This window comes from Pseudopipra pipra, chromosome 16 (genome assembly GCF_036250125.1).
Source record: "Pseudopipra pipra isolate bDixPip1 chromosome 16, bDixPip1.hap1, whole genome shotgun sequence".
Classification (NCBI taxonomy): domain Eukaryota; kingdom Metazoa; phylum Chordata; class Aves; order Passeriformes; family Pipridae; genus Pseudopipra; species Pseudopipra pipra.
In genome coordinates, this window is record NC_087564.1 from 6,607,259 (window position 1) to 6,630,820 (window position 23,562).

Consider the following 23,562-nt stretch of genomic DNA (forward strand, 5'->3'; position numbering starts at 1 on the left):
AGAAATGAAGCAGATGACATTCACATCTACTATTTCAAGATTGTAGAGAGAAAAAAAAGTAATTATTTTCTAGGCTGATGACCCCAATGATCTTACATTATTCTGGAGAGATGAAATTAGAATTTTTTACCTTGCCACAGTGAAATTATCTGGAGGCAAAAGCCGAGCAAGTTGAATGAAGATGTGATTAAGAGAAGCACAGAATCCACACCACTGTGCATAATAGAGCAGCAAGACATTCTGCAAAATGAAATGGAGAAGAGTTTGATTATCTGTTGGAGTTAACCTGCAGAAAGGAGGACTGGTTTTCACATCTATAACTCAGAACCCTTAAAATGTGAAAGTAAACTATATCCTAATATTAATAAACTTTATTACAAGCTATTTACTGATGTCCTCTGACTACTGAGTTAACACACAAAAATCCTTGGGGAATTCTCTTTCCATAATGACAAAATAGAGAAGATTATTTAGTTTAGGATCATTCCCTTTAAGTGAAAATGCACCAAACTTTACTACACTTGCCAAGATTCTTTTGCAATCTTAAATTCTCATGTATCTAACAGTGGCTGTCTACTTCATGTGGGAAAAAAAAAGAAAAAAAAGATGATGTCTATACTTCTGCTTTTTGCCTCTAACTATCAAAGCAGGAGTTAGGGCTGCTGGAAGCCAGCTGGAGATGCAGACATTCACTGCACACTTGAACAACAATGGATATTAAACCTTAGTATATTAAAAAAATCAAAGTAATTTAACTCCTGTTCAGGATGGCATCTTAGGTAAAGCAATGTCATGGCACGCAACTGGAAAGCTTTTGAGTTCTTACAAACACCATACTTCATGTTACAAGGAAGAAAAGCACACTGATATTAAGTAAGACTGAGATCCCCTCCTGAAAATCTGTGCAATGATACGCCAGAACCCTTTGAGGAAGGAGGTTGTACCTTTCCACTGGAGAACACAGTCTCCTGGAAGGTGTGAGTAGTCACTTCTGTGATCACACGATGTTCTGGAAAATGGGCTGAAGGGTCATCAACAAGATGCCTTTTCAAGGGACTGTAGAGAACACTGAAATTTTTAATGAAGTTTTCTGCAATGAAATGGATACACAGCAAAGTTATTTCAGTTTCACAGAGGTGATTTTGGCAGTTTTTACTCTTTTAATTCAGAAGAACTCACAGAGAAAATACAAATTTAAACCTGGTTTCATGTCAATAATTTCTGACGGTTTGGTATCAACACTTGAGTAACCACAACTGATGTGAAAACAAGATAAAGTTGCACTGGGTTTTTTTTTTTTTCTTTGTTACAGTCTTTTCATTTGCCACACTAGTCTCTAATCTTGCTTCCATCTCTATTCAATGTACTATAATAATTATTCTCCATGCTTCTATCTAACCACATACCTGCTATAGTATCATAGTATCCTCTCTCCATTTTTTACTTTATACAATATCTTGAAGGCTCTGCTTAGGTCCACAATTATTTGCATTTATTCTTCCATTTTTATTCCTTTCTCTGCAATTGTCCTTTTCTTTTGACCTTTAAGTACCCTGCTATTCCCATGCCAATCTGACCAGCCCCTTTTGTCTACCAGTGACCACCTTCCTCTTTGTTCAACCTTCTCCTTAATTTTATGATATTTAACAAGTAGCTGGTCACTGGTAAAAAATTAAAATAAGCTACAAAGTCCTCAACTACCTTCAGCTACACTACACTGAGCCTACACCATGTTTTCTAAATTGCTGCAAGATATCCTTCTACTCAATTTGGATGGAGAAATATTATTCCATGCATTAAAAAAAAGGAGTATTCAATATGAACAAAAGTTCAAGACAAAAGGTATAATATGAAAAACAATAAAAATAATTCCTGGATCAAATAGAAACAGCTTGTGCTTGTATTTCCAGTACAAAAACTAGACCCAAGTAAAACCTGCACTTTTGTACAGACATACAAAATACCAGATCATCAAGTTTATCTCTGAAATGCAAACAGCAGGACATTTAATTTTATATTTACTATTCAGCATTTCATTAAATTCTTACACTAGGCCAAAACAGGATTTTTTCTTTCTAGATCTCCAGATCTGGACTATCTGTGCATGGTTAAGTAGCAACTGAAAGGAAGGGGGAAATTGAGACATATTCCTGGATTTTTACAAACCACCTGTAAAGACTGAGATCTGTTAGAGGTATTAAACACTGCTCCGTTTTGTTATTATAAAATTTTAAAAGTTAAGAGGCTTAAGGAAGTAAAACAAAATTTTAAAAAGCCACACAACCCAAGCATAAATCACAACTGAATCCCTGACAAAATACATAGAAGCAAAAGTCTTCTGGGAGTTCCAGTGACGGCCCAGAAATACTCTGAGCCTTCCAGCACAGAAACCCCCGTCACGCTCAGGAAATCCTGTGACCTGAGAAATGTTGGGGACAGAAAGTACTGGGAGCAGAAAGGGGAAGGAAACTTGTATCTCCTCATTCTGAGCTTAATATTTCCTAAGCATCCGTTTATGGCCACTGAGGTTCTTGTTTGTTTTTCCAGAGTGTTTTCCTGGGGGGTTGGGATGGAGACAAGAGACAGGGTGGGATGTGATCCTTAATAAGACCATGGCCACTTGTTCTGTGCTGTGCATCCTTTTGTACTGAGATTTAGGGCAAAAAGGGAATGTAATTAGTGCTGTAACAATTACACTGACATACCTTCTGGAACAATTTATTTTAATAGTATGTTCACCTGAATTTCCTTCCATGTTTACTTACATAGATAACATTAAAAAAAACAATATTTTCCAGAGGCAGACTCAGTTTTGCACAGCAGCAAATGCAATGGCAATGACAGGCAAATGCACATGGTTAGGCATGTTTTGTTTGATTCAGTAATTTGTAAGTATATCAGGACTGCAATCCTTGGGTTGGGTTTTTTTCCCTTTTTTTTTCTCTGTTATTTTTCATGATTTTGTTTGTTTTATTTTGTTTGTTCTTTGTTTCCTTCTCCAATTCAGACAGGAAAAAAGAGCATTGATAGATTTGGCCACAACCACCTCACAGCTCTACCTTGAAAACAGACATAATTTTCAAAATCAATTTACAATAATTTAAGTTGGTTCCAGAGGTCAAGAGGATGGGGAAGTCTCTGCTGGTAAGTGGGAAGTATCTCACAAAATTCTGGGATATTTTAGTACACAGAACAGCTGAGTAAACATCAAGACCACCACTAATACACAAATGTCTTCTGTAATATCAAATATGTTAGATGCATAATAATTTTTTTTTCCACAAGCAATTTAATTTAGATTTTACCAGTTCCTTCAATGCATCAGACAGTCAAGAAACACACCTTTTGAGGTTCACTTCTTTTAAAGCAAGTTACTTTTGGTATAGGGAACTTAGTTTTTATGCCACCCAGAACATGACTCTGTTCTAGCCAACAGAATAATTCATAACTGCTTGGTTAACTACTAAATAGAACAGAATAAATTACAATTTACAATTCTGACTGTAGTCTCACTTTTTAAGATACCTGGAAATACTGGGCATATTTGGAAACATAATTTTCTTAATTCAAGTATTTGGATAGTGGTTACCATACCCAGGGTAGGTCCAACAAGTGACTGATTTTGATCCAGGACATAGTGCACTTCTTCTTTCATGTCAACAATGGCAGCAAATTCCTTAAGATGAGTAGATCTTGATGCTCCTAGTCTCTCTGCATATATCCAAAAAAGATTTGAATCCAGTAGATAGAGATTCAAGGTTTTGTTGGTCCTGCAGCTCAGACCAGTAATGTTCATACTACTAATATTAAGGTCAGGAATAAAACAATTCCTATCCTCAATGTGAGGAATAGAAAATTGGGTGTTATCTTTCTTCCCATGGGAAGAAAATGCTACTTTGGGGGTCTGAAAGATGGTCTTCTCAGAACTAATGAAACTTAAAAAATGCCTGTTTACTGTCCTGCAACATGCAGTGTAATAGCTAAAGGGACTATAGAAACTTAAGAAATTGCTGCACTCTATGGTATTTGATATAACTTGAAAAAAGGTATGTTCCTGGAGGTAGAAAGAGTCCAAAGCTGCTTCTATCTCTAAAAAGTTACAGTGTGGCACGTGGACTTTGTTTGGTTTGACACCAAGAGTCTGGTTGACGCAGAGCTCACAGACGTTGTGAGTTCTGGAGATGGAATGCCACTGTGGCAGCACCACCGTGTTACAGCAGGGGTACGTGGAGATGGACAAGGGTTCTGAGAGCTTCACGTGTGCATCTGTCACAGAGGAATCAAAAGCTGGTGAATCAGTGTCTCCTAAGTGCTGAAGATCTGGCTCAGCTGCCTGGCTTTTGTTACACTTGTGGTATTCCAAGGCCACTTTGGTAATCTATGGGGGGGAACAAAAGGAAGAAAGAAAAAAATCCGGATTAATGGTACATAGTTCACTCAAATGCAGCTCTCTCTTGCAGGTTTAACAACATATATGCAATTACAGATGGAATTTCAGAGAGATGAAGCTGACTAATCTTCTTTTTTCTTACAATATTATAGGGGGCTCTGACTTGATAACGAAATTAAATATTCCGATATTTTAGCATATAAACATTAAATATACAGACAAACAAAAAGTCACTTTAAAATATTCAGTCCACATTGATCTCAAGGTCCTCTTTGCATCACATTTATTGCAGTGCAGTAACACTACATTTTATGGTTAAATCCCACTAACACGAAGCATTAACGAGTCCAAGCTCCTGAATTTCCCTTATTTTCCAATATGAGGAGGAAATAAATAAAAGTGCTCCCATATGAAAAGGGAATAGAAATTTTGTAACAGATTTTGTAACAATCATTAAGAGTGCTGAAGCAATGTTAGTATTCTCTCAACCATGGGCATATACAGTTGCAATGCTGCAAGTGTATTTTGCATATAGTAATGTGACTTACTGGGAGAAGAAAGAAAAAAGGAAAAAAACTCCTGTCTCTCAGTGCCAACATTTCTGTGCTCCATCACCATTCTGCTTTTCACAACCAAGGGTAAACAAGCAGAGAAAAAGGCATGTGTATGGACCACAGAAGGAATTCCCTTTCTAGGAGACAAAGAACAGAACACACAAGAAAGGAAAACGAAAGAGGAAGTTTCCTTTCATCCTCATTATCACATTAAACAAAACCCAGAACACACACACACTGCTTTCAGAGGAACACTTCGACAGAAGTCATTGTGATTATCAAAGAGATGCTGAAGTGCCTCATCTAGGAGGGGTGTTGTGTCACAGGACCATCACTGTTGAGCTCATTTCAGCAAGCCATGATCACAAAACAAATTTTGTTCCAAGAACTTTCAACATAAAACTTGGGAGCTTTGTTCCCTGCAACTGCCTTACAGTCAAGTGGGTTCATTGCCTGAGGAAACCCACAGGCTGGCTGCAGTAAACAGCTCCTGCCATGGTAAACAAACTGCATAATAACTCTATCAAACTGAAGCTATGCAAGAGCAACTGGAATATTCTGTATTTCATTTCACATTTTGATAAACACTGTTATTTAGCAGAATGAAATTTGAAACAGACCATCTTAGCTTGCACTAATTTGATCTAAAATAAGGGGTACCTGTTACTAGAATGTTTAACCTGTGACAAGCATCACTGATTTAAGTCTGCCAAAAATAGGACAGGTTACTACAAGAGTAATGGCAGTTCTTTTCCAGGCAAAGATTGCCCCAACCCTACCTTGTAGCAGTCAAGTTTAGCTTTCATTGTGTCTATTTCTACTTTGGCTAAATATTGTATCCTAAGTTATTTTCCTTTTTTCCTTATTGCTACAGACACTGCAATATTGATGTGGAAGGCTACACTTTCCAGGACACAGATGTCATGGATGTAAGTCAGCACTATCACCAAAACTTAGCCCTGCTTCTTGTCTCCCACAGATGCTTGTCTGTTGTTCCCCACTGTCCTCAGTGCTGTGGGATCACCACTGGGATGTGCAGCTTTGTGTTATACTAAATGGGATGATGGATTCCAGCTGAAAAATAGCCCAGGGACAAAAAACTGCTTTTCAGCCAAGTTAGTTTCCCTGCCTCATTTCTGCACAGCTACACAAACTCCTGTCCTGGGCAGTTCAGAAAGGAAATAATAGCAGAGGAAGAGAAAAGGAAGGTGATTAAAGAATGCATGGGGTATAAAAATCAGAGTGGTTCTGAGTAGCTTTTTGATTGGGCTATATTTTAAATAATTTTAAATAACACTGTCTGGTTTTACAAAAGCTCTGTTCTTCCTTGCACAAGCACCTCTGGAAAGACAGTAGGAGAATAGAAACAGAATGGGGAGGACAAAACACACAGGGCTTCTGTTCCAGCTGGCAAAGATCTGCATCTCTCCCACAGCACCCACCACGAGGAGGTGGGCAGGGAAGATCAAGATGCTTGTTCTAAACAATTGTTGAATGAGACAAAGGTACATTGTGTGGGATGCAAACCACTGTAAGGGAGTTGTGATAATATGGTTTGAGGAAGTGTTTTTAAATGAAACTGGATAGTTTGAACAGCGAAATAAAATGAATTAAAATTAAGCTCAGACCACTGACTACAGCTCTCAAGTTCTACTATTTCTGAAGTAAAAAAAAAATAAATTATTTCACTTACTTCATCTAAAAGAGGATGAATTTCTGCTAAGGGATTGTAAGGTATAAATATGAGAAGTGCTGGTCCTTTCTTCAGCTCATTGTTCAGAAGAAGGCTTTTCCCACCGTGTGGTCTCAGCCAGCGTATGAGCATCTCTCGGTTTTCCAGGGCCCACTTGCAGATGTTCTCAGCAGTGTAGTTCATGATGTCTTTTGGATAGATCTTGAAGGGGGAAAAGAATAGTTCTTTGTCCTCACTTGGTTTAGTAATGAGTGCAGTTCTCCAGTATGGCCTGCTTTGTTACTGGAATGACTAAAACTCTCTTTCTAAATGTGATATTAGACACCAGTCAACAAACTTCAGCATTTCATAAACTCTTTCCCTCTGGAAAAGCCTCCAAAATGCTCATCAGGTTATAGTAACACACACAAGCAAAAGGATTCTACCAGGGAAGCTCCTCTTTCTTTTATTATAGCTTTATAATCTTGACTTTTTCTCAATAGTACAGATTTTCTTTGTAATTGAAAGAGCCCTAAGTTGGTATCATCACATACCTTGATTTACAGAATATTAGAATATTTTTTCCTACTACTAACTCACCATTTTAACTCATTTTAAATTAGCCTTCTAAGACCCAAATATCAAGACTGCATTTAAAACTGGTATTTCTTATTACTGAATGCATCATAAAACTACTGAGTTACTGAAATGCATAATAAAAAGTGTTCACAGCTTCTAGGATCAATTTTAATAAATTCAGGCAAGTTTACCTTAAATAATTTGCACAGACAATAGTCTTTTATGTACTTTGTTATTTCATCTGAAAAATCCCTATCTTCCCTAGTCTCAATTAAATAAAATACACATCACAATACCATCTTCACAGCGTTTCCCCTCATGGTAGCAGTGTGGGTAGGGAAGGTCTCTATGCCAAACAGCAAACCTGAAAGTTAGTATTTTCAGCCTTAGCTTCCCCAAAAAAATAAGGCACATGGAGTAAGAGTTATTATAAATACAGCTAATTTAGTTTGTGTGATTCTTCTAATCAGTGTCATGTCATACCTTTAAAACAAAATGCAAGTTTTCACTATTCCTACAATCCTTCCACAAAATCTCTTTGTCCATATCCTCACCCAAGCAGCCTTCTAATTCTGATCCACTGAAAGATGTAGAAGCTTTGGGAAAAGGTCTTTGTATAGTGATTTCTGAAGTGCTTGGGGTTTTAGGTTTTGATCAGCTGGGGTCTCAGCTACTGTTCAAAACAGCTGCTGACGGGTGGAATGAACATGTGTATTACTGCACAAAATTATACTTCTTAAACATCCCGTGTCCTAAAGCTCTGTGAAACATTTATTCATGGTGTGGTATGACAGAGCTTCAACCTCCCCGTGCTGTGCCAGGGTCCCTAGGAGAGAAGTGCAACACTCACGAGGGATGTGTTGGCGTGCCTGTGCAAGTACACGCTGCCCGAATGCTCCAGGGACAGCTCCTGTGCCACGCGTCTGTCCGTGATCACCCCAAAGCGGATCGTCCCAAGGTAATCTGCAAGGGCACATGGACAGACTTCAAACCCAGTTACACACACACTGAAAGCCTCAGAGCACCCCCTTCAGACCAAAACACAGAGCACTGCTGGGAGAAGGCACAGGGACCTGGGAACAGCAGCTGCCAATGCTGGTGACTGAGGCAGAAGTTGGTGACAAGAACAAACATGTTCCTCTTCTGCACGGAGGGAATAGAGAATGTCAACCTGAATGGTCCAATTTCTTCATTTGCTTATTAAATATAGCATCTGCTATCACAGATGCACCTTGCTATGTTTTATGGCATCTCAAAAGCCAAGATGATACATATGTATGAACACTGACTGTTTAAGTGATGCATATTTATAGCAAATTCATATTATTTCAATACATATTATAAATACATAGTCTACATTTATATATGTGTACACACAAAGACAGATTGCCTCTCATCTTTATGTGGCAAAGAACTGTCCCAACATATAAATGAAATCACAGAACAAAACAGAACAGGCTCTATATCAAGCCAGTGGCACAGTAAAATATAAGAATAATGGTATTAATTTCCTTCGTTTGCTGACAGGAATATCCATGAAATGTGATAATCCTAACTTTAAGAAAGCTCCATTCAGAAGGATGGAAAAACAGGTATTAATCATACAAAAAGTCTGCATGTTTAAACCCAGGAGGTTTTGTATTTTAGATTATTAAGAGGGAGAAAGCCCCTCCCATCATGCTGCCTTGTGCCAGCTCTCTGACTCCATCCAGGAAAGCACTTGGCTGAATTCAGTTACTTAGTACTGACAAAGTCAAATTCATCCAATGCCTCTGACATTGCACACGTTGCATAAGACCAAAGACTTTTGGATTCCACTTAAATGAAGTAGTGGGATCTGATTATGGCTCTGTATGGGTTGTGTGGGGGGTTTTGAGGAATCTCTATCCTGGTGTATTTTTGGACAGCAGCCTGTCATACACTTCATTCCATGATGGCTGATCACATCATAAGCTTTTCATGTAAGCATCCTATCAGATGGTCTCATAATTAGATCAACATCAAAAACACACAGAAGGGATTAATTCCCAAGCTACAAAATATTGCCAAAAACTACTAAAGCTCTACATATACATATACATATATGTATATACATATACATAACTAATTTCACAGATACCTTAAATTATGAAAACGAAGCTTTTACCTTTCTTTAATGAATGTAATGCTGATGTGAAGAATGTTAAATAACCAGGCGGTTGAGGTGAAGCATTGAACTCAAAATACCCCACAACTCCAGGCTGAAATAAGAAGAATTAGAGCTATTTAAGCTATTTTCAAGTATAAATATATGGGAACAGCAATTATTCACCTACAGTAAACCACAACAAATTCTTAAAAGACAACAATGTTTACTGAAGAACAGCCACTTTACACTGCAAGGAAAAATTTAGTATTTAAAGACTGACTAGAAAACAGTTCTAAAGTTGTCATTCAAAAGTCATGTATGAGAAAGGGGTTTATGGATGCTGAGTTTCTAATGGTGTATTGCCCACGTTAGCTATTAAAGTTCACCAAAAACAATTCATATTTGCTTTGCAACTATTCTGTAAGTCAGTTCCAGCACCAAGGTAAGAAACATAAGCATCATAAAGATTTCTTTTAGAATTGGAATGTCAAATGTGATTTTTCACAGTATAAACAGCTTAAGCAATAATTATGTTGCACATAATTAGCAACTACATATGAATTCACACTTTGTGTGTGAATATCTGAACTGCTAAGCCCAGTGATCATCCCATCTTTAAGGTATCAGTCACTAAATCCTTCCAGTGCAAGAATCAGTGACAGACCAGCTGCACAAAGACAAGGAGAGCCCCACATCCCACCTGCACATCCACAAAGTTCTTCAAATTGCCAAAGAGACAATTTAAAAGACTTATCCTTAAATAAAGAGGCTGATTGATTTTTCCAGGTGAATGACTTCATATGAAATTCAGGAAGAGAATCTGGGAGAAGCTGTCTTGGAACAGAGAGGTGCATAGTCTAGACTTCTCTTGTTCCAAGGTTTCAGTTAAGTTTCGGTTCTAAATTTTGAAAAATATATTCCATTAAAAGTTACTATTAAATTATGCTTTTAATGCATCACTTAAGTTGGCTTAATAAACTTTCAGGACAGAGTAAGTGATGGAATTTGGTTATTTTGTGTTATTTGTTTCCCAGTTCCACCAGTGCACACAGAAAGCATTTGATACACAAAGCAAGAGCAGCCCAGGGATTGCTGTGGAACAAGAGATTCCAGACTCACCAATTACCCATTTGTGTGGCAAATATATTCTCACATAAGTATCTTCATTTGGTATGTCAGAGCCTGCTTTATTTTTTTTTTTTTGTTGAATTTTACATATAAAAATTTAAATTTCGTTTTAAAACATGACTATACATTTTACCTCTTATTGTTAATATGAATTCAGATATTCATCTCAGCCATACAAACTGACCTAACTCACTATGAATTAGTGATCTCAGGATGTTCTCCAATAACAACATTGCCCATTCCAGCTAATGACCTGCTCTTTTCAGGAAGGAATTCTCTTCCATGAATGAATGCTAAACACAAGACCCATGTTCATAAAGATTCCTTATGAGGCACCCCAATAAAATTATCAATAATAAAAATGAGATACAAGCAGTTAGTGAAATTTCTGCAATAATAATTGCCAAGAAGGAAGTAAAAACATAAATGAAGTAGTAGTGAAAAAATACAGCAATGTTCTTTTTTAAACAACAAATGGGCTAGTAATTAATGTTTATCTTTTTCTCCTAGTTCCAAATTAAGACAATAAAAGAAACAATCCCTTATAAAAAACTTTCAAAGCATTCAAGTGAACCAAAATAAGAAGACAGATAAGATTATCAAAATTGTAGTATCCCATTTCCTAAGACCATTTTTGAATACTAATCCCGTACCGAGCAAACTTATGGCACCAAACAGTGAATGAAAGAAGAGTCAAAAGTGACAGTAAAATGTGACAAGAAGCCAAAAGTCAGATGTAGAAATATTTATGTTAAATATTTAAAAAGGTAACATCCTGATTCTGACTGCCAGTTCTGTTTTATAATAACAGCAGTTTAAGACTTCAATTAAAAAAGAAATTGTAGTAGGAGAATATATACTAATGCTGTATGCCTAATCAGTAATCTGGTTAATTAATGGCCTTTTAATGACCATCCCAGAGGAGTCAGAATTTTTGCCCCGTTACAGGCTGCAATTATACCCAGCAGGACAGTGACTAAAATGCTGTATTTCTTCTCAAGTACCATGAAAATGTTCCCATCTATAAGAACGAAGAGATTCAGTTGCTCACACCCACTGCTCTGCTCATTTAACAAAGCTGAGCACTTCCAGGGGATGGCAACTAACAAGAATTCTTGCTCTGTACAAGCGAGATTCAAGTCTCACAGGAAAGATCTCCATGCAAATAAGAGGTTCTTAGTTTGGAATGCAAGCAGGCCACGAGCAGCTTGACAGCAACAACTCCCACTTCATGTAAGACCCTCCAAAACACTCAGTAAGTGCTGCAGCAACAGCTGCCTGCAAACAGTTTATGAGTTTTTTACATACAAGCTGTTACTGGTGGTCAGCTGCTTCCAGGCAACATCTCTGTGGAGCTCTGGGTAACCCCCTGCATGCAGGAGTTAGGAATTATTAGTGGAAGAGGATAAGACTTCCTGCTATACAAGTAGGAGGATAAAACACTGGAATGTGACACAGGGGTTGTAAGGAGCATTAGGAGTGTTGGTGTTGCTAGAACAGAGCTTGCTGGAGCTTTTCTTCCCATGAAACAATTTTCAACCCCTGTCTCAGAGTGTCTGTAGGAAAGGCTTTGGAGCAAACCTGAGGATGTCAATAGTGAAGAGTTATTAGTACCATCTCCTAAGGAAACTCATATATGGAAATACAAAATCATTAATTGTAGTGGAGCCTATTTCTTGCTTGGCCTCTACACCACAGGAATGGAAAGTGGTGTGTGATGCAATTAAATCGAGTAACAGACTTGACAAGAATCTCAACAATTACAAAACAGCAAGTTCATGGAAACTTTTAGAATTAACAGAGATCTTCAGATGAGTAATTTTTATTGGAGAACAGCCACCACGGTTTTATTCCAGAACCATGCCTCAAATCTACCACAGTTCTTTGAAGGGATGAGCAAGCATGAAGATGCCTGATCTACTCCATGCAGCATGCTGTACTTCCACAAAGCCTACAAGACATTACCAAGCACCTTGGAAGAAAGTAAGGTGATAAGGAATAACATGGAAGGTCCTTTTCTAGATCAGTAGAAAAGACAAAAAACTAGAGGTAGAAGTTAATTTTTCTCAGCAGTCAGTCAGGCTGTGTACTGATACTCATGGAGTTAAGGATGTGTACTGATACTCACGTAGTTCAACATTCCCAAAAGGACTTCAGAAAAGGGAGAGAAGGGTGAGGAACAAAATTTGCAAAGGTTATTTGGAATCACTGGAACTACAGCTGACTGGAAGAGCTGCAGAAAGACAGTACTGAATGACTGCGATGAAAGAGCTCTGTAATTTAAAGGCCAATAAATGCGAAATAATGGGAACAGAGAACAGGAAAAAAACACAGCTACTGATTAGCTTTTACAATCAGGCGTTTTTAATAATCAAGTTATTTCTACCCCAATTTGTAATTTTTAAAAAATGTTTTGGCTGTGTTGCACTGAAGTAAGGGAGATGATTTTTTTCAGAATCTCAGACTTGTGCAGGCAGGCAATTCCTGCCTCATTTTATCTGTGAGCACAGGAAAGAAAACAGCAAGAGGAAAGGAATGTGTTTTCTCTGGGGAACAGAAAAACCAATATTACATGCCAGTAGAAATGCAAAGAAACTGTTGATTGATATTAATTAAATTTACCAGTAAGAGTCTGCTCATTTTCCAAGGACATTAAAAATATTGGGTATCCAGAACTGAAAGCAAATTCTCACACCATCATTTAACACAGTACTCCACACAAAAGTAACCTGAATCCCCTTCTGTGTCAGATCCTACCCAGCTGGGTAATGCTCAGGGAGCATTTCCACACACGTAGAGCAGAGCAGAGAGCTGACATCACGTTTAGACACACACCAGCTCCCTCCCAGAGAGACCAGCTCTCCTGAAGCCTGAAAATGATGAGCTCCCTGGGCACATTTAATTTTCATAAATGAGTGAAGCTTTTGCTGTAACTACAGTGGCTTCATGTTTCCTGCCCTGTGCCTCAGGAGGACAAGGGCATTTCTAGCAGCTGGGTTAGTCAGTGAGGAATCAGCCAGGCCAGTTAGGATTAAAGTGGAACTGTTACATCTCTGCAGCTGAGAAAACAAAATGACTACAGGTACTCAGAGGTACCCTGAGTTATGGCAGAACAGGCAGATCTTTCTCCTCTTACATCTTCCTATACACTCCAAGATTTTAACTGCTTTCCAAATGGGGTTTTTCCTGGCTCTCAAAAATTAAATTCCAATTCTGATCCAGTTCTAGTTTTGCACTAGTATCATTCCACAACCACAAAAAATAACCTTAAACAGGATCAAAACCCGCGGATTTGAACTTCGGCGTCTTCAACCCGAAGTTCTTTCACGGGGTTCGAGCGCCCTCTTGTGAGAGCAGCACAGCATGTCACGATAGTCGTGATCGGGTCGGGGACGGGACAAAACACCAAGGAACAAACACCACTTGTCCTTACATTTAGCTGGATTCTGTTCACCAGCATTTCTTTTTGGTTGCAGAACCCATTCGCTGGCAGGACAAAGGGCTGAAAATCAGATACTGACGATGATAAATCTTTCAGAAATTCTGAGCTTCAAGTTAATCAGCTTTTCAACTAGCCAAGGGTCTTAAAATTGCAATTACTTTGTGCCATACGTGCACTTCCTGCAGTCTACTTTATTCCCCAAACTTCCTCACTTCTTAAACACAGGAGTCTCTCCTGGATTGTGTTTTCTACAAATGGTATAAAGTTTTTCAATTTGCATGGAAATCATTAGAAACCATTCACATTTCTGTTTAAAATTATGAAATTACCTGTTTATTTCTGGTTTAAAACTATCTTTTCCTTTGGGTCTGACTATGTTTCCCTCCCATCCACCTTCATAAACAATTCTGTTTCTTCCACCTTATCTGTTATTTTTGTATCCCCTTCTCTCCTTCCTGCTTAACTTTACAGAGGCAAGGTACTGAGCACCAAGTGCCATGCTCTGGTACAACCTCAGCCTTAATGAGTGCAGGGCAACATGACAGATCAGACTCTACTCTTGGGCCATTTTGGGAAAAAAAAAAGAACCAACAAATGCTGAACATAAACAGAGATTTGGCATTTGCAGCCACAGAATTTCAAGCGCAGGAATGGGGGAAGTTTGAACACAGAAACAAAAATAACTGTTCAACTGCTAAGCAGTGTTTAAAAAATATTTTCTGTTCCCCCTGTCTTTTATCTTAACCTTTTTCCAATGGAATTGCACCTCTTACTGTAAAGCAAACTCAATGACAATAAGCTTATTAGTTATCTTTTGCAGACTACCTAGAAATAATTCATGTAACAGAGACCAAAAACCAAGGATGGCTGTTTTCAGATCTCTGTAAGAGGCAGAAGAATGTTTTAGAAAAACATTTTAGAATGGCAAAACCGAAGCAGTGAGAGGACAACAGAAGTGCTTGTGATCACAGAAAGTATCAGCACCAGAGACAGGCACACAACTCACTACTCCTGACTCACATTCCAGGCCTAAAACACTGGAAAGCCAAGGCCATTAACAGTTCCTGGCAGAACAGCACAGCCCCTGCCCACGGTGACCACCAGCGTGTGCCCCCTCACGTGGCCGCTGGCACTTAACACACTGCTCCATCCTGCAGCAGAACCAGCCATTAGGACATGCCCCAGTTCCCAGAGGATCTGCTTCATTCTGGGACACTGGAGGGTCCCTCACACGTTGTACCCACTACTACAGCAGGGATTTGGTCAGCTCGGGGTTCAGCAAGGTTGTGGTATTTCTGCACTGTGCACCACAGAAATGAACAGTTATAAAGGGACTGGAAATGGTTCTGTTTAAGTACACGTTGTCTTATTGGAAGTTATTAATCCACCAGTATTGTTACCAGTCTTGGCACCCCTGAAAACAACAGACTGAAAATTAATAAAACACCATGTCCCAGTGGATTAAAACCATGAAGTTACCCCATACAATGTGGTTAAGAGCTCTTATTTCAACTAATTTCACATTTGTTTTTACTTAACAGATTTATCCTACTAGAAAGGCTTAACATTCCTTTAAAGATTAAAGTAATGATTGTATATTTCTCAAATGCTGTCCCAGCTTAGATTGAAGATTTTTGTGAAAAGATTTCTTCCTCATTTCTTGTTCATATGTAACTTTTTGGTGAGGTAACAACTTTGATTGTTGTCTCTACATGCTAAAGTACTGTAAATTAAGAGCATCACTAAATCATAAGAATAACTATACAGGGAACCAACATTATGAATTTGTCATTTAATACTTTTATGATTTTAACAAATTTACAGGGCACTGATTTCAGGATCCTGAAAATAAACTAGTACTTTGGAGCAGATCAAATTTAATCCTTAGACAAGTCAAACTCTTTCTGAACCACAGTGGTAAAGCTAGAGAAGAGAGATAAGTACCTCATAATTTGAGAGGAAATCTAGTAATTTTGATCGAGACGAGATGTAGAGTAGTGGTGTCATCACCCGGCGAACAAACTTTTCAATATAAACAGCACTCATTGGGCCTTTGTATTCAATTGGTCCAAAACTAGTACCAAAAAAAATAATAGAACATTAAGACTTAAATTAACAATAGAGAGTCCTTCCTGGGGGTGGCAGATAGGAGTTACACAGACAGCATGCTCAGCCTCTAGGGAATCGCTCTCCGTGTTTACCAGAGGCTTCAGTGACTGATGGGGAGTTGTGTTACCAGAGGAAAGCACAGCACAGGAATCCCAGCCACTCTCTGTGGGAAAGGGGCAGTGTGTTGGTAAGGACAGAGGGATGGAGAACACCTCTGAGTCCCGTTAAAGTTGGTAAAATGCAGGTATAAATGATATGATCACATCTTTGTGCTTGGTCCACGTGACCAATAATGTGACTTACATACATGTGACTTAAAAGTACAGATCTGAAAAAACCTCACTATTTTCACTTGATTTTTCAGTATCTCAAACAGTATCAACCTGGAAAGGTGCAATATTTTTACACAGACTTTTACAGGAAGCAATCAGTAAGGCAGGGACAAATCCAGGCCCACTGCTGATGAACAAACTAAGCAAATCTAGAGTTCCCCCAGCCATCTGATAAAACAGCTCACACCACATTAGGTAGTGCTAAAACAGAAGGTGGGCTAGGTCTTGCAGATACGATTTCCAGAGGTTCCCCTTATCCCCTTGAAATCCTGCATCTGATTTATTATCATTAGGTTGGACAAAGCATCACTGTCCAAAATGAAATCAAACACAAAAAGCACAAAGAATTAGTCCATTTCCAATGAAGAATTTAATGTGATGCATTTTTAATATAGTTTGTATAGTTTGTACAGACACATTGGAAAATATCAAACTCACACTGAGGTACCTCTATTCAGGTGCCTTGAAGTTCTTCTAGAGCCCACTAGATTATTCTACATCCTACACTGGTTTATTACAAACCTCTCCTTCACAGCAACACACAGTGCTTCAACATGTCACATGCCCAGGACACCACATTCAACATTTAATACCTCAGGCACGAGGGGTTTTATGAAGTATCAATATGGAATTACACCTCATCTTGTTGCAACTCTGCTTCATGTTACTGATAATACCCAAGTGCATCCATCTATTGTGTTGTAAGTTCAAGATCAAGTAAGTTTAAGTCAATGTACATCCAAGTGGGATTGTAAGGTTCTTGTGTTGCAGCTTGAATTATGCCAGTGTCACCTGTGTCTACTCCAAGTTCAGCTAACAAAGACCAGGACTGTTCCTCTTTAATACATAAATCCCCCCCACCAGGAACCATAACCAGCCTCTGTAATGAAAGAGAGCTGCAGTTCAAGACTACAGTACAAAAGCACAATGCAAGGGATAAACTATCATATGTAGCATTAGAAAGTGTGCTTCCTTACCTTCTGCTCCACACAAAGAGAAAAAAAAAAAGGATAATACATACAAATACTAAAAAATAAAAACGAGATTATATAAAATTGTACACAATGATATCTCAACATCTGGAGCATAAAAAGTGAGTTCAAATTTAGAAGAAGGTCTTCAGTACACAGTGCCATTTAAATATGCACTTAAATTCCACTCACTTCAACAAGTACATTCTTTATTGCTGTAATAAATTAGGACCAGTCCATATAATCCATCTACAGAGCAAGTAGTCAACTGAAATTAATATATAACTCTGAATTCTTTACTTTTTATTGGAGGCAGAACTTCCAGAAGATGCACAGGCAAAACAAAATTTCCTTAAGGATGAAGAATTGCCCAGCATGTCATTTAACTGACATTTACAGCCCTACCTGGCACCTGAGTAGCACACAGGATGAGCTTCACCCAGAGTCTCCTCCTCTACAGCTGTTTACTATAGCCATAAATGTAACATTTTCAAACTGCAGCATTTTATATGATATCTCTGTTCCCCAAAACAGCAATAAAAAGCCCAGACCATACATAAGAAATCTTACCTCCGATGGTATAAATGTATCACAGGAAAATAAAAGAAATGCTTCTGCTTCCTGCATTTCCCCTGGTTCCACCAGCAATTTATAGCCACAAACAGCACCTGCAAAGCAGGTAAAAATTCACAGCTAACAAAGTACACTACTGTGACTTTTTAATCCCAGCTGTACTTTTTACAATCTATTCCATCTGCTATTTTCAGGGCCTTTTCAACTAAGCATTCCATACCTGTTGCTCTTAATTCTATCACAAAAAGACTTTTTTTGTCATTTTGCAACAGCAATCCTTTTGGGCGCTATTCTTTCTAGTTTTTATGGTTTTTCATCTAAATCCTTCAAATGTACTGATTTAGTCGTAATCCGTATTAATTAGTTTTTCTGCAGTGGAGCTCAACAAGTGCAGGTTTAAGACAGCTGTACCTGTGAAGTGTTCACAGGTACATAACTGCTAGAAAGCTTACAATCTTATATGATTACCAGTGTCTCCAAGGATCCTGGAACTGGAAACAAACTCCATGGAATTTCTGTCTGAAGGCAGGTGAATAAATCTGAGAACACTTTACAACAAGAAACTTGTAGAGTTCCCCATTCAGGAGCAGAAATAACTGAGGAGGAATCACAGCTTGCCTCCATTTATTCTAACACTCTGTATGCTATATTAAAATTAAGACCACTGGCTGAGTTACTCAAACATGTGGGCATTCAAGTCCTACTGGTTCCCATGGGAAGCCAGAAATCAGCATCAGCTGGGACACTCAAAAAGCTATCAGGTCATGTTTAAGATTGGTATCTTCTCTGGAGGTACCTGGTCTGACAACCTGCTGGCCACACGTTCTATCTCTTCTCTTGCCGCGATGGACTGCCCACACCACGGGGCATAGAAGAAATAGAGCACGATCTCCGAGTCCTGCCGCAGCTGCTCCGCATAGTCCAGCTGGCCCCGGAACAGATCCACCACCGGAGACCTCGCCGAGAAAAAACTCACGGGGAGCTTCGCTGGCATCGTCACGTCTTTTGCTCGGCTGCAGGAAAAGATTAAGAGAGAGGTTACTGAGACTGTAGAGCAGCAGTTAAAAGTGTGCCCGAAGCCAGAATTTCTGTCCTTAGCAAAAGTCACGCGACGACAAAACTTGGGAACCTGGTGCAAACGACTCCAACTCGCGCCACGTGAGTCACGTTCAGGAAACACCACAAAATCTAAAGATCACCCTGCCCGAGCTTTACAAAGCCACGTTGGGATGCCATGAACTATGTCTCTGGGCACATTAGCTCACACTATTACAGCTGGCTGCCACAGAGTATAAAATTACCAGGAAGAGTGATTTCTTTGGATTTCTTCCCTGGCCTCATCCTCTTTTAACACTTGTACTTTAGGTAACAGCACCCTGATAAGAAAAGAGACGTTGGTCATAAAGTTTTGTGATGTGATGTTTATATAAACAGAGACTAGTACCTGCCTTATGCTTTGTTTTAAAGTATTCTACACTTCTGTTCTTTCATATTTTGTCTGGAAAAAAATTGTAAATATGTGTTAAGTTTATTTTACTGATTAGAGCAGGAACTGCAAACTGTTCAGGGAACATTTTCTCTGCAATGTAAGGACAAAATCAACAAATAGTCTAAATTTAAAGACATTATGACAGATTAAGTTTCTTCAGAGAAATTAGTTTAACTAGTAATACCAAGAACATAAAGCAAATACTCAGGAAACAATTTGCTATCAAACCAGCAATCAAATAACCTGGAATTCAGCATTTCCAAGGTGTTCAGAAGTTGCTATGGTACAGACTGCCTCAAATGCAAGTGAATGATCATACTTCCTTTTTATATTCCCTTAATTTGAAAATTTTCCACTAGCTATATTTACACTAGAGCAAGACAGATTGAAAACTGGATCCCCACACAGTAACGCCCAATTTTGCCATGGTTTGTAATGTGACAGGAAGTTTTAGGAAAGGTTGTGCACTTCTTTACTTTGTGCTGCAATAAAAAGCTAATACAAAAATCTTATTACCTGATATTTGATCCTTCTCAGGTTAACCTTTTAGTAATTGTGATAGAATTATTGAGTCCCAAACACTGTCCAACTCAAATATTAGGCAACCTCCTAACAACTCTGCTGCATTTACAAACTTAATGATCTTTCTGGTTTTTAAGAAGCACCTTCGTTTCTATAATACAGCAAAAAGCCACACTCTTCTCTCATTTCCAGGCTACCAAGCATACACTTAAAGCTCAACATTTTAGAATTGCCCTCAGTATATTTTCTAGAAGTTATGGAAATTCTTAATTCATACGTAAGGAAAAGTATTTGCTCCAAAATCCAGAATTTTGAAAATGGTTCCTAATGTTTATAATTCATTAATTCCACTACTCACAACATTATGTTTTCACACAGATGATCAAAAATCTGGTTTATTCTATGGACTTCTACCTTTGTTTCTTCCCGTCCCTCCTAACCAACAACCCAGCATCTCCTTCCCCAACCCTTCTTAGATCACCTCCCAACCAACACCTCTGCTTCCCTCCCATTCCTGCACCCTGTGCCTATCCAAACTGGCAGCTTCTTCCGTGCTTTCTGCCTGCCAGCTGGACAGGACACAGCTCCCCCGTAAGCTGTGGCTCACAGGTCACACACTGATCAGCTGCTGGAAGCACAGCATGGCAGCAAGGGCTGGTCTCACACCTACTTCTTCAGAGACATCAACTGGAATTTCTCCTCTTGAACTTGTTTAATGAAAATGGACAACCTCAGTGTGTTTAAAACCTCTGCTTCCTCTACAGAATTAAACTGAAAGAGTTCAAGAGCTACAGCATAAGCCTTAAAAACGAGATACTGAACTGCCTCCAAATTGCAAGAAAGTGTAAATAAAACACATCAGCAGAAGTCGCATGACATGAATGCGTCAGGAAATAAACAATTACCTTCAAATATGAAAATACTCCAGTACTTATTAAAAACCAAAACATAATAAATCAATAGCTACTAGCTGTTTAAGGTGACCTGGTCAGCAGTGTCTCCCTCTGCAATACCAAATGCATAATAGAATACCTTGACATAATACCCAGCTTTACTAAGAGAACCCCTAAAAATTATACACATATAAACTGATTACATAAGAAATGATTACACAGACACAATGATCACAAACTGTTTATTAAAGCACTGATTGTGTTATTTACCTGCTGCTCAGAGCCTACAGAAACTTTAAGTCTTTCCAACAGAACACCCTGGTAATAAAGGGAAGCCCATGCAAGTGCCTGCAGGACCAGCCTTTGACTGCAAGGTCCTTAGACTGCAGCTGTCTGAAAGATATTTGCATTTTGCCAGAAATAACTCAGGTTCTAAACCACAGGCTTCCCATAGTAATCCATGCTAGGTCAGGTCTCATTTGGCTATTCCTTGAGTCACTACAAACCTGCAATACCTCAAACCCCAAAATGGATTGCCTTATAGTAAAGGAATTTTCCCTTTCCATACTTTTTATCCACTGGCTGCCGAAGTTATATATTGTAAGAATAGTTAGTGATTGTAACTCTGCTGTGGTGCTGAGTCTTGCTTGTAAATCTCACTGAGATGTGGTGAGAAACTATGTCCTGTATTCAGAGTTAACAAATGCAACCACCCATCCTCCAAATTGTACATGGAATTTTTACAATTGAATTTTCCATATTTCTGATAGCAACCAAACAGGGAATACTTTTCTATTTAACTACAAACTGAAAAGCCAAACCCCTTTAATCAAACGTCCTGTTCAAAGTACAAGTGTCAAGAAGCACATTCCATTTGTGAGCTTTCAAACAAAGACAGCAGTAAAATGAAAGGAAAGTGCAGGTTTTAAGGAAAGCAAGAAGAAAATAGAAAAATCATTGTAAATGTAAAAAAAGCATAATTTTTTTTAGTAATGGACAGTTAATCATGGAGGTGATTATGTTCAGAAATTCTTCACCATACATTCTGAAATACAGTAAAAGCTTTACAATTTTTCATCTATATTATCTGGTCACTGTGAGATACAGACTCCTGGAGCAGAGGCACAGCTACTCAGAGACACTCATTGATAGACTTAAAATTCACTCTGGTTCAAATAATACACCCTCTGTGCACAGCTGAGAAAAGAAGGCCTTAGGATTTTTCAGAAGCGTTACCTGCAGATCCTGCAGAATAGTGACACACATGTAGAATATGCAGCCTTTTCCCACTCTCAAAATGAAACCCCAAGTGCAGTACATGTTCTTAAATTAATACAGTGTGACCTGAATCACAGAACAGTCACCTTGACCTAAAACCCATCCGGAAGGTTCAGATCCTACTTCAGGCTCCCAAAGGGAGCAGCCCATGCCCAGCCCCTCCAGCGCACACATCGCCTGCTTCCACGTACCCAGCTCGGGGCAAACAGGAACCACAGAGGCTTCTGCAAACAAGGAAGTTCCAGCTCCCAAGAGGAGCACCACCAGACTGGGGAGAAACCGCAAAATCTTTTGTCTGAAGCACGTGCGGGAAAAGGGGGGTGACAACACCAACACATGAGCCAGAAGAGACCCGTTCCCCCAGGCCATGCTGAGAGTGCTGAGGGCAGGGTCAGCCCCGAGCCCCCTCAGCCCCTCTGTGGCAGTGCCAGGGTCCAGTTACCTCTGGAGATGAGCAAAAGAAGCTTTATCTCAGCAGCACACTCTGCCACAGAATCACAGAAAGGGTCAGGCTGGAAGGGACCACAGTGGGCATCTGGTCCCACCTCCCTGCTCCAGCAGGGTCATCCCAGAGCACACGGCACAGGATTGTGTCCAGACAGTTCTGGAATATCTCCAGTGAGGAGACTCCACACCCTCTCTGGACAATCTGTTCCAGTGCTCAGTCACTGCACAGTGAAGAAGTTCTTCCTCATGTTCAGGTGGAACTTCCTGAGCATCAGTTCCTGCCCATTTGGACCAGTTCTCGTCCCACTGCTGGGCACCCCCGAGCAGAGCCCGGTCCATCCTCTGACCCCTCCCTTCACACTCACACCGTCCCCAGACCGTGTGTCCCGCGTACCTCCGCCACCCCCGCCGGGGCTGACGCTCCTCCACACACGGCTCCCTCCCCTCACACGTCCCCCCGCCCGACCCGCCGGGGGACACGGCGGCCCCGGACACGCGCCGGGCCGCGGTTGCCATGGGGACCGCGTGTGGCGGGGGCCGGCAGGAGGACCCGCCGCCCACCCCGGGCACGGCCGTGCCCGACCCGGCACCGCGGGGCCACCGCGGGGCCTGCCCCGGCCCCGGGCAGCACCAACCTCCGCTCCCCCCGCCCGCTCCCCGGCGGTACCTGCAGGTGACTTTGAGGGCGACGAGGAAGGCGCAGCCCAGCACGATGGCCGCGCCGCACAGCACCTCGGGCCGCCGCGCCATCAGCGCCGCGCGGGGCCGCAGCCGCGGGGCCGCAGCGGCGGGGCCGGAGCCGCCGCACACCGACATGGCCCGGCCAGGGGGGGCGGGCAGGGCCGGGCAGGGCGGCGGGGCCCGCGCCGCTCCCGCTCGCACACGTCTCCCACCGCCCGCCCGTGAGCGCCGGGCCGGGCGGGGCGGCCCCTCCGCCCGCCAACCCGCCGCCGCCACGTCCGCGCCCCGAGCCCGCGCGGGGCCCGCCGGGAGCGCGCCCGGCCCGCCCGGCCCCGGGAACACGGGAATTGCTCTGGGAGTGGGATTGCTCTGCT

General features: G+C 40.4%; 1 protein-coding gene across 4 annotated transcripts in view; it reads right to left on the reverse strand.

Annotated features, from left to right (window-relative positions):
• TXNDC11 (thioredoxin domain containing 11) overlaps positions 1 to 23,406 on the reverse strand; it is a 27,563-nt gene extending 4,157 nt beyond the window's left edge. The window contains exons 1-11 of one of the 4 annotated variants that reach the window (XM_064672828.1): positions 23,175 to 23,406; positions 19,180 to 19,254; positions 18,675 to 18,891; positions 17,876 to 17,973; positions 15,838 to 15,967; positions 9,342 to 9,435; positions 8,046 to 8,158; positions 6,638 to 6,838; positions 3,595 to 4,378; positions 945 to 1,090; positions 131 to 240 (exon numbers count right to left, since the gene is read on the reverse strand). In XM_064672828.1, the coding sequence (XP_064528898.1) occupies positions 131 to 240; positions 945 to 1,090; positions 3,595 to 4,378; positions 6,638 to 6,838; positions 8,046 to 8,158; positions 9,342 to 9,435; positions 15,838 to 15,967; positions 17,876 to 17,973; positions 18,675 to 18,891; positions 19,180 to 19,254; positions 23,175 to 23,323 (2,117 nt within the window). In that variant the 5' untranslated portion in view covers positions 23,324 to 23,406. The other 3 variants (XM_064672825.1, XM_064672826.1, XM_064672827.1) reach the window with 3 other exon arrangements.
• Between the last annotated feature and the right edge of the window lie 156 nt (positions 23,407 to 23,562).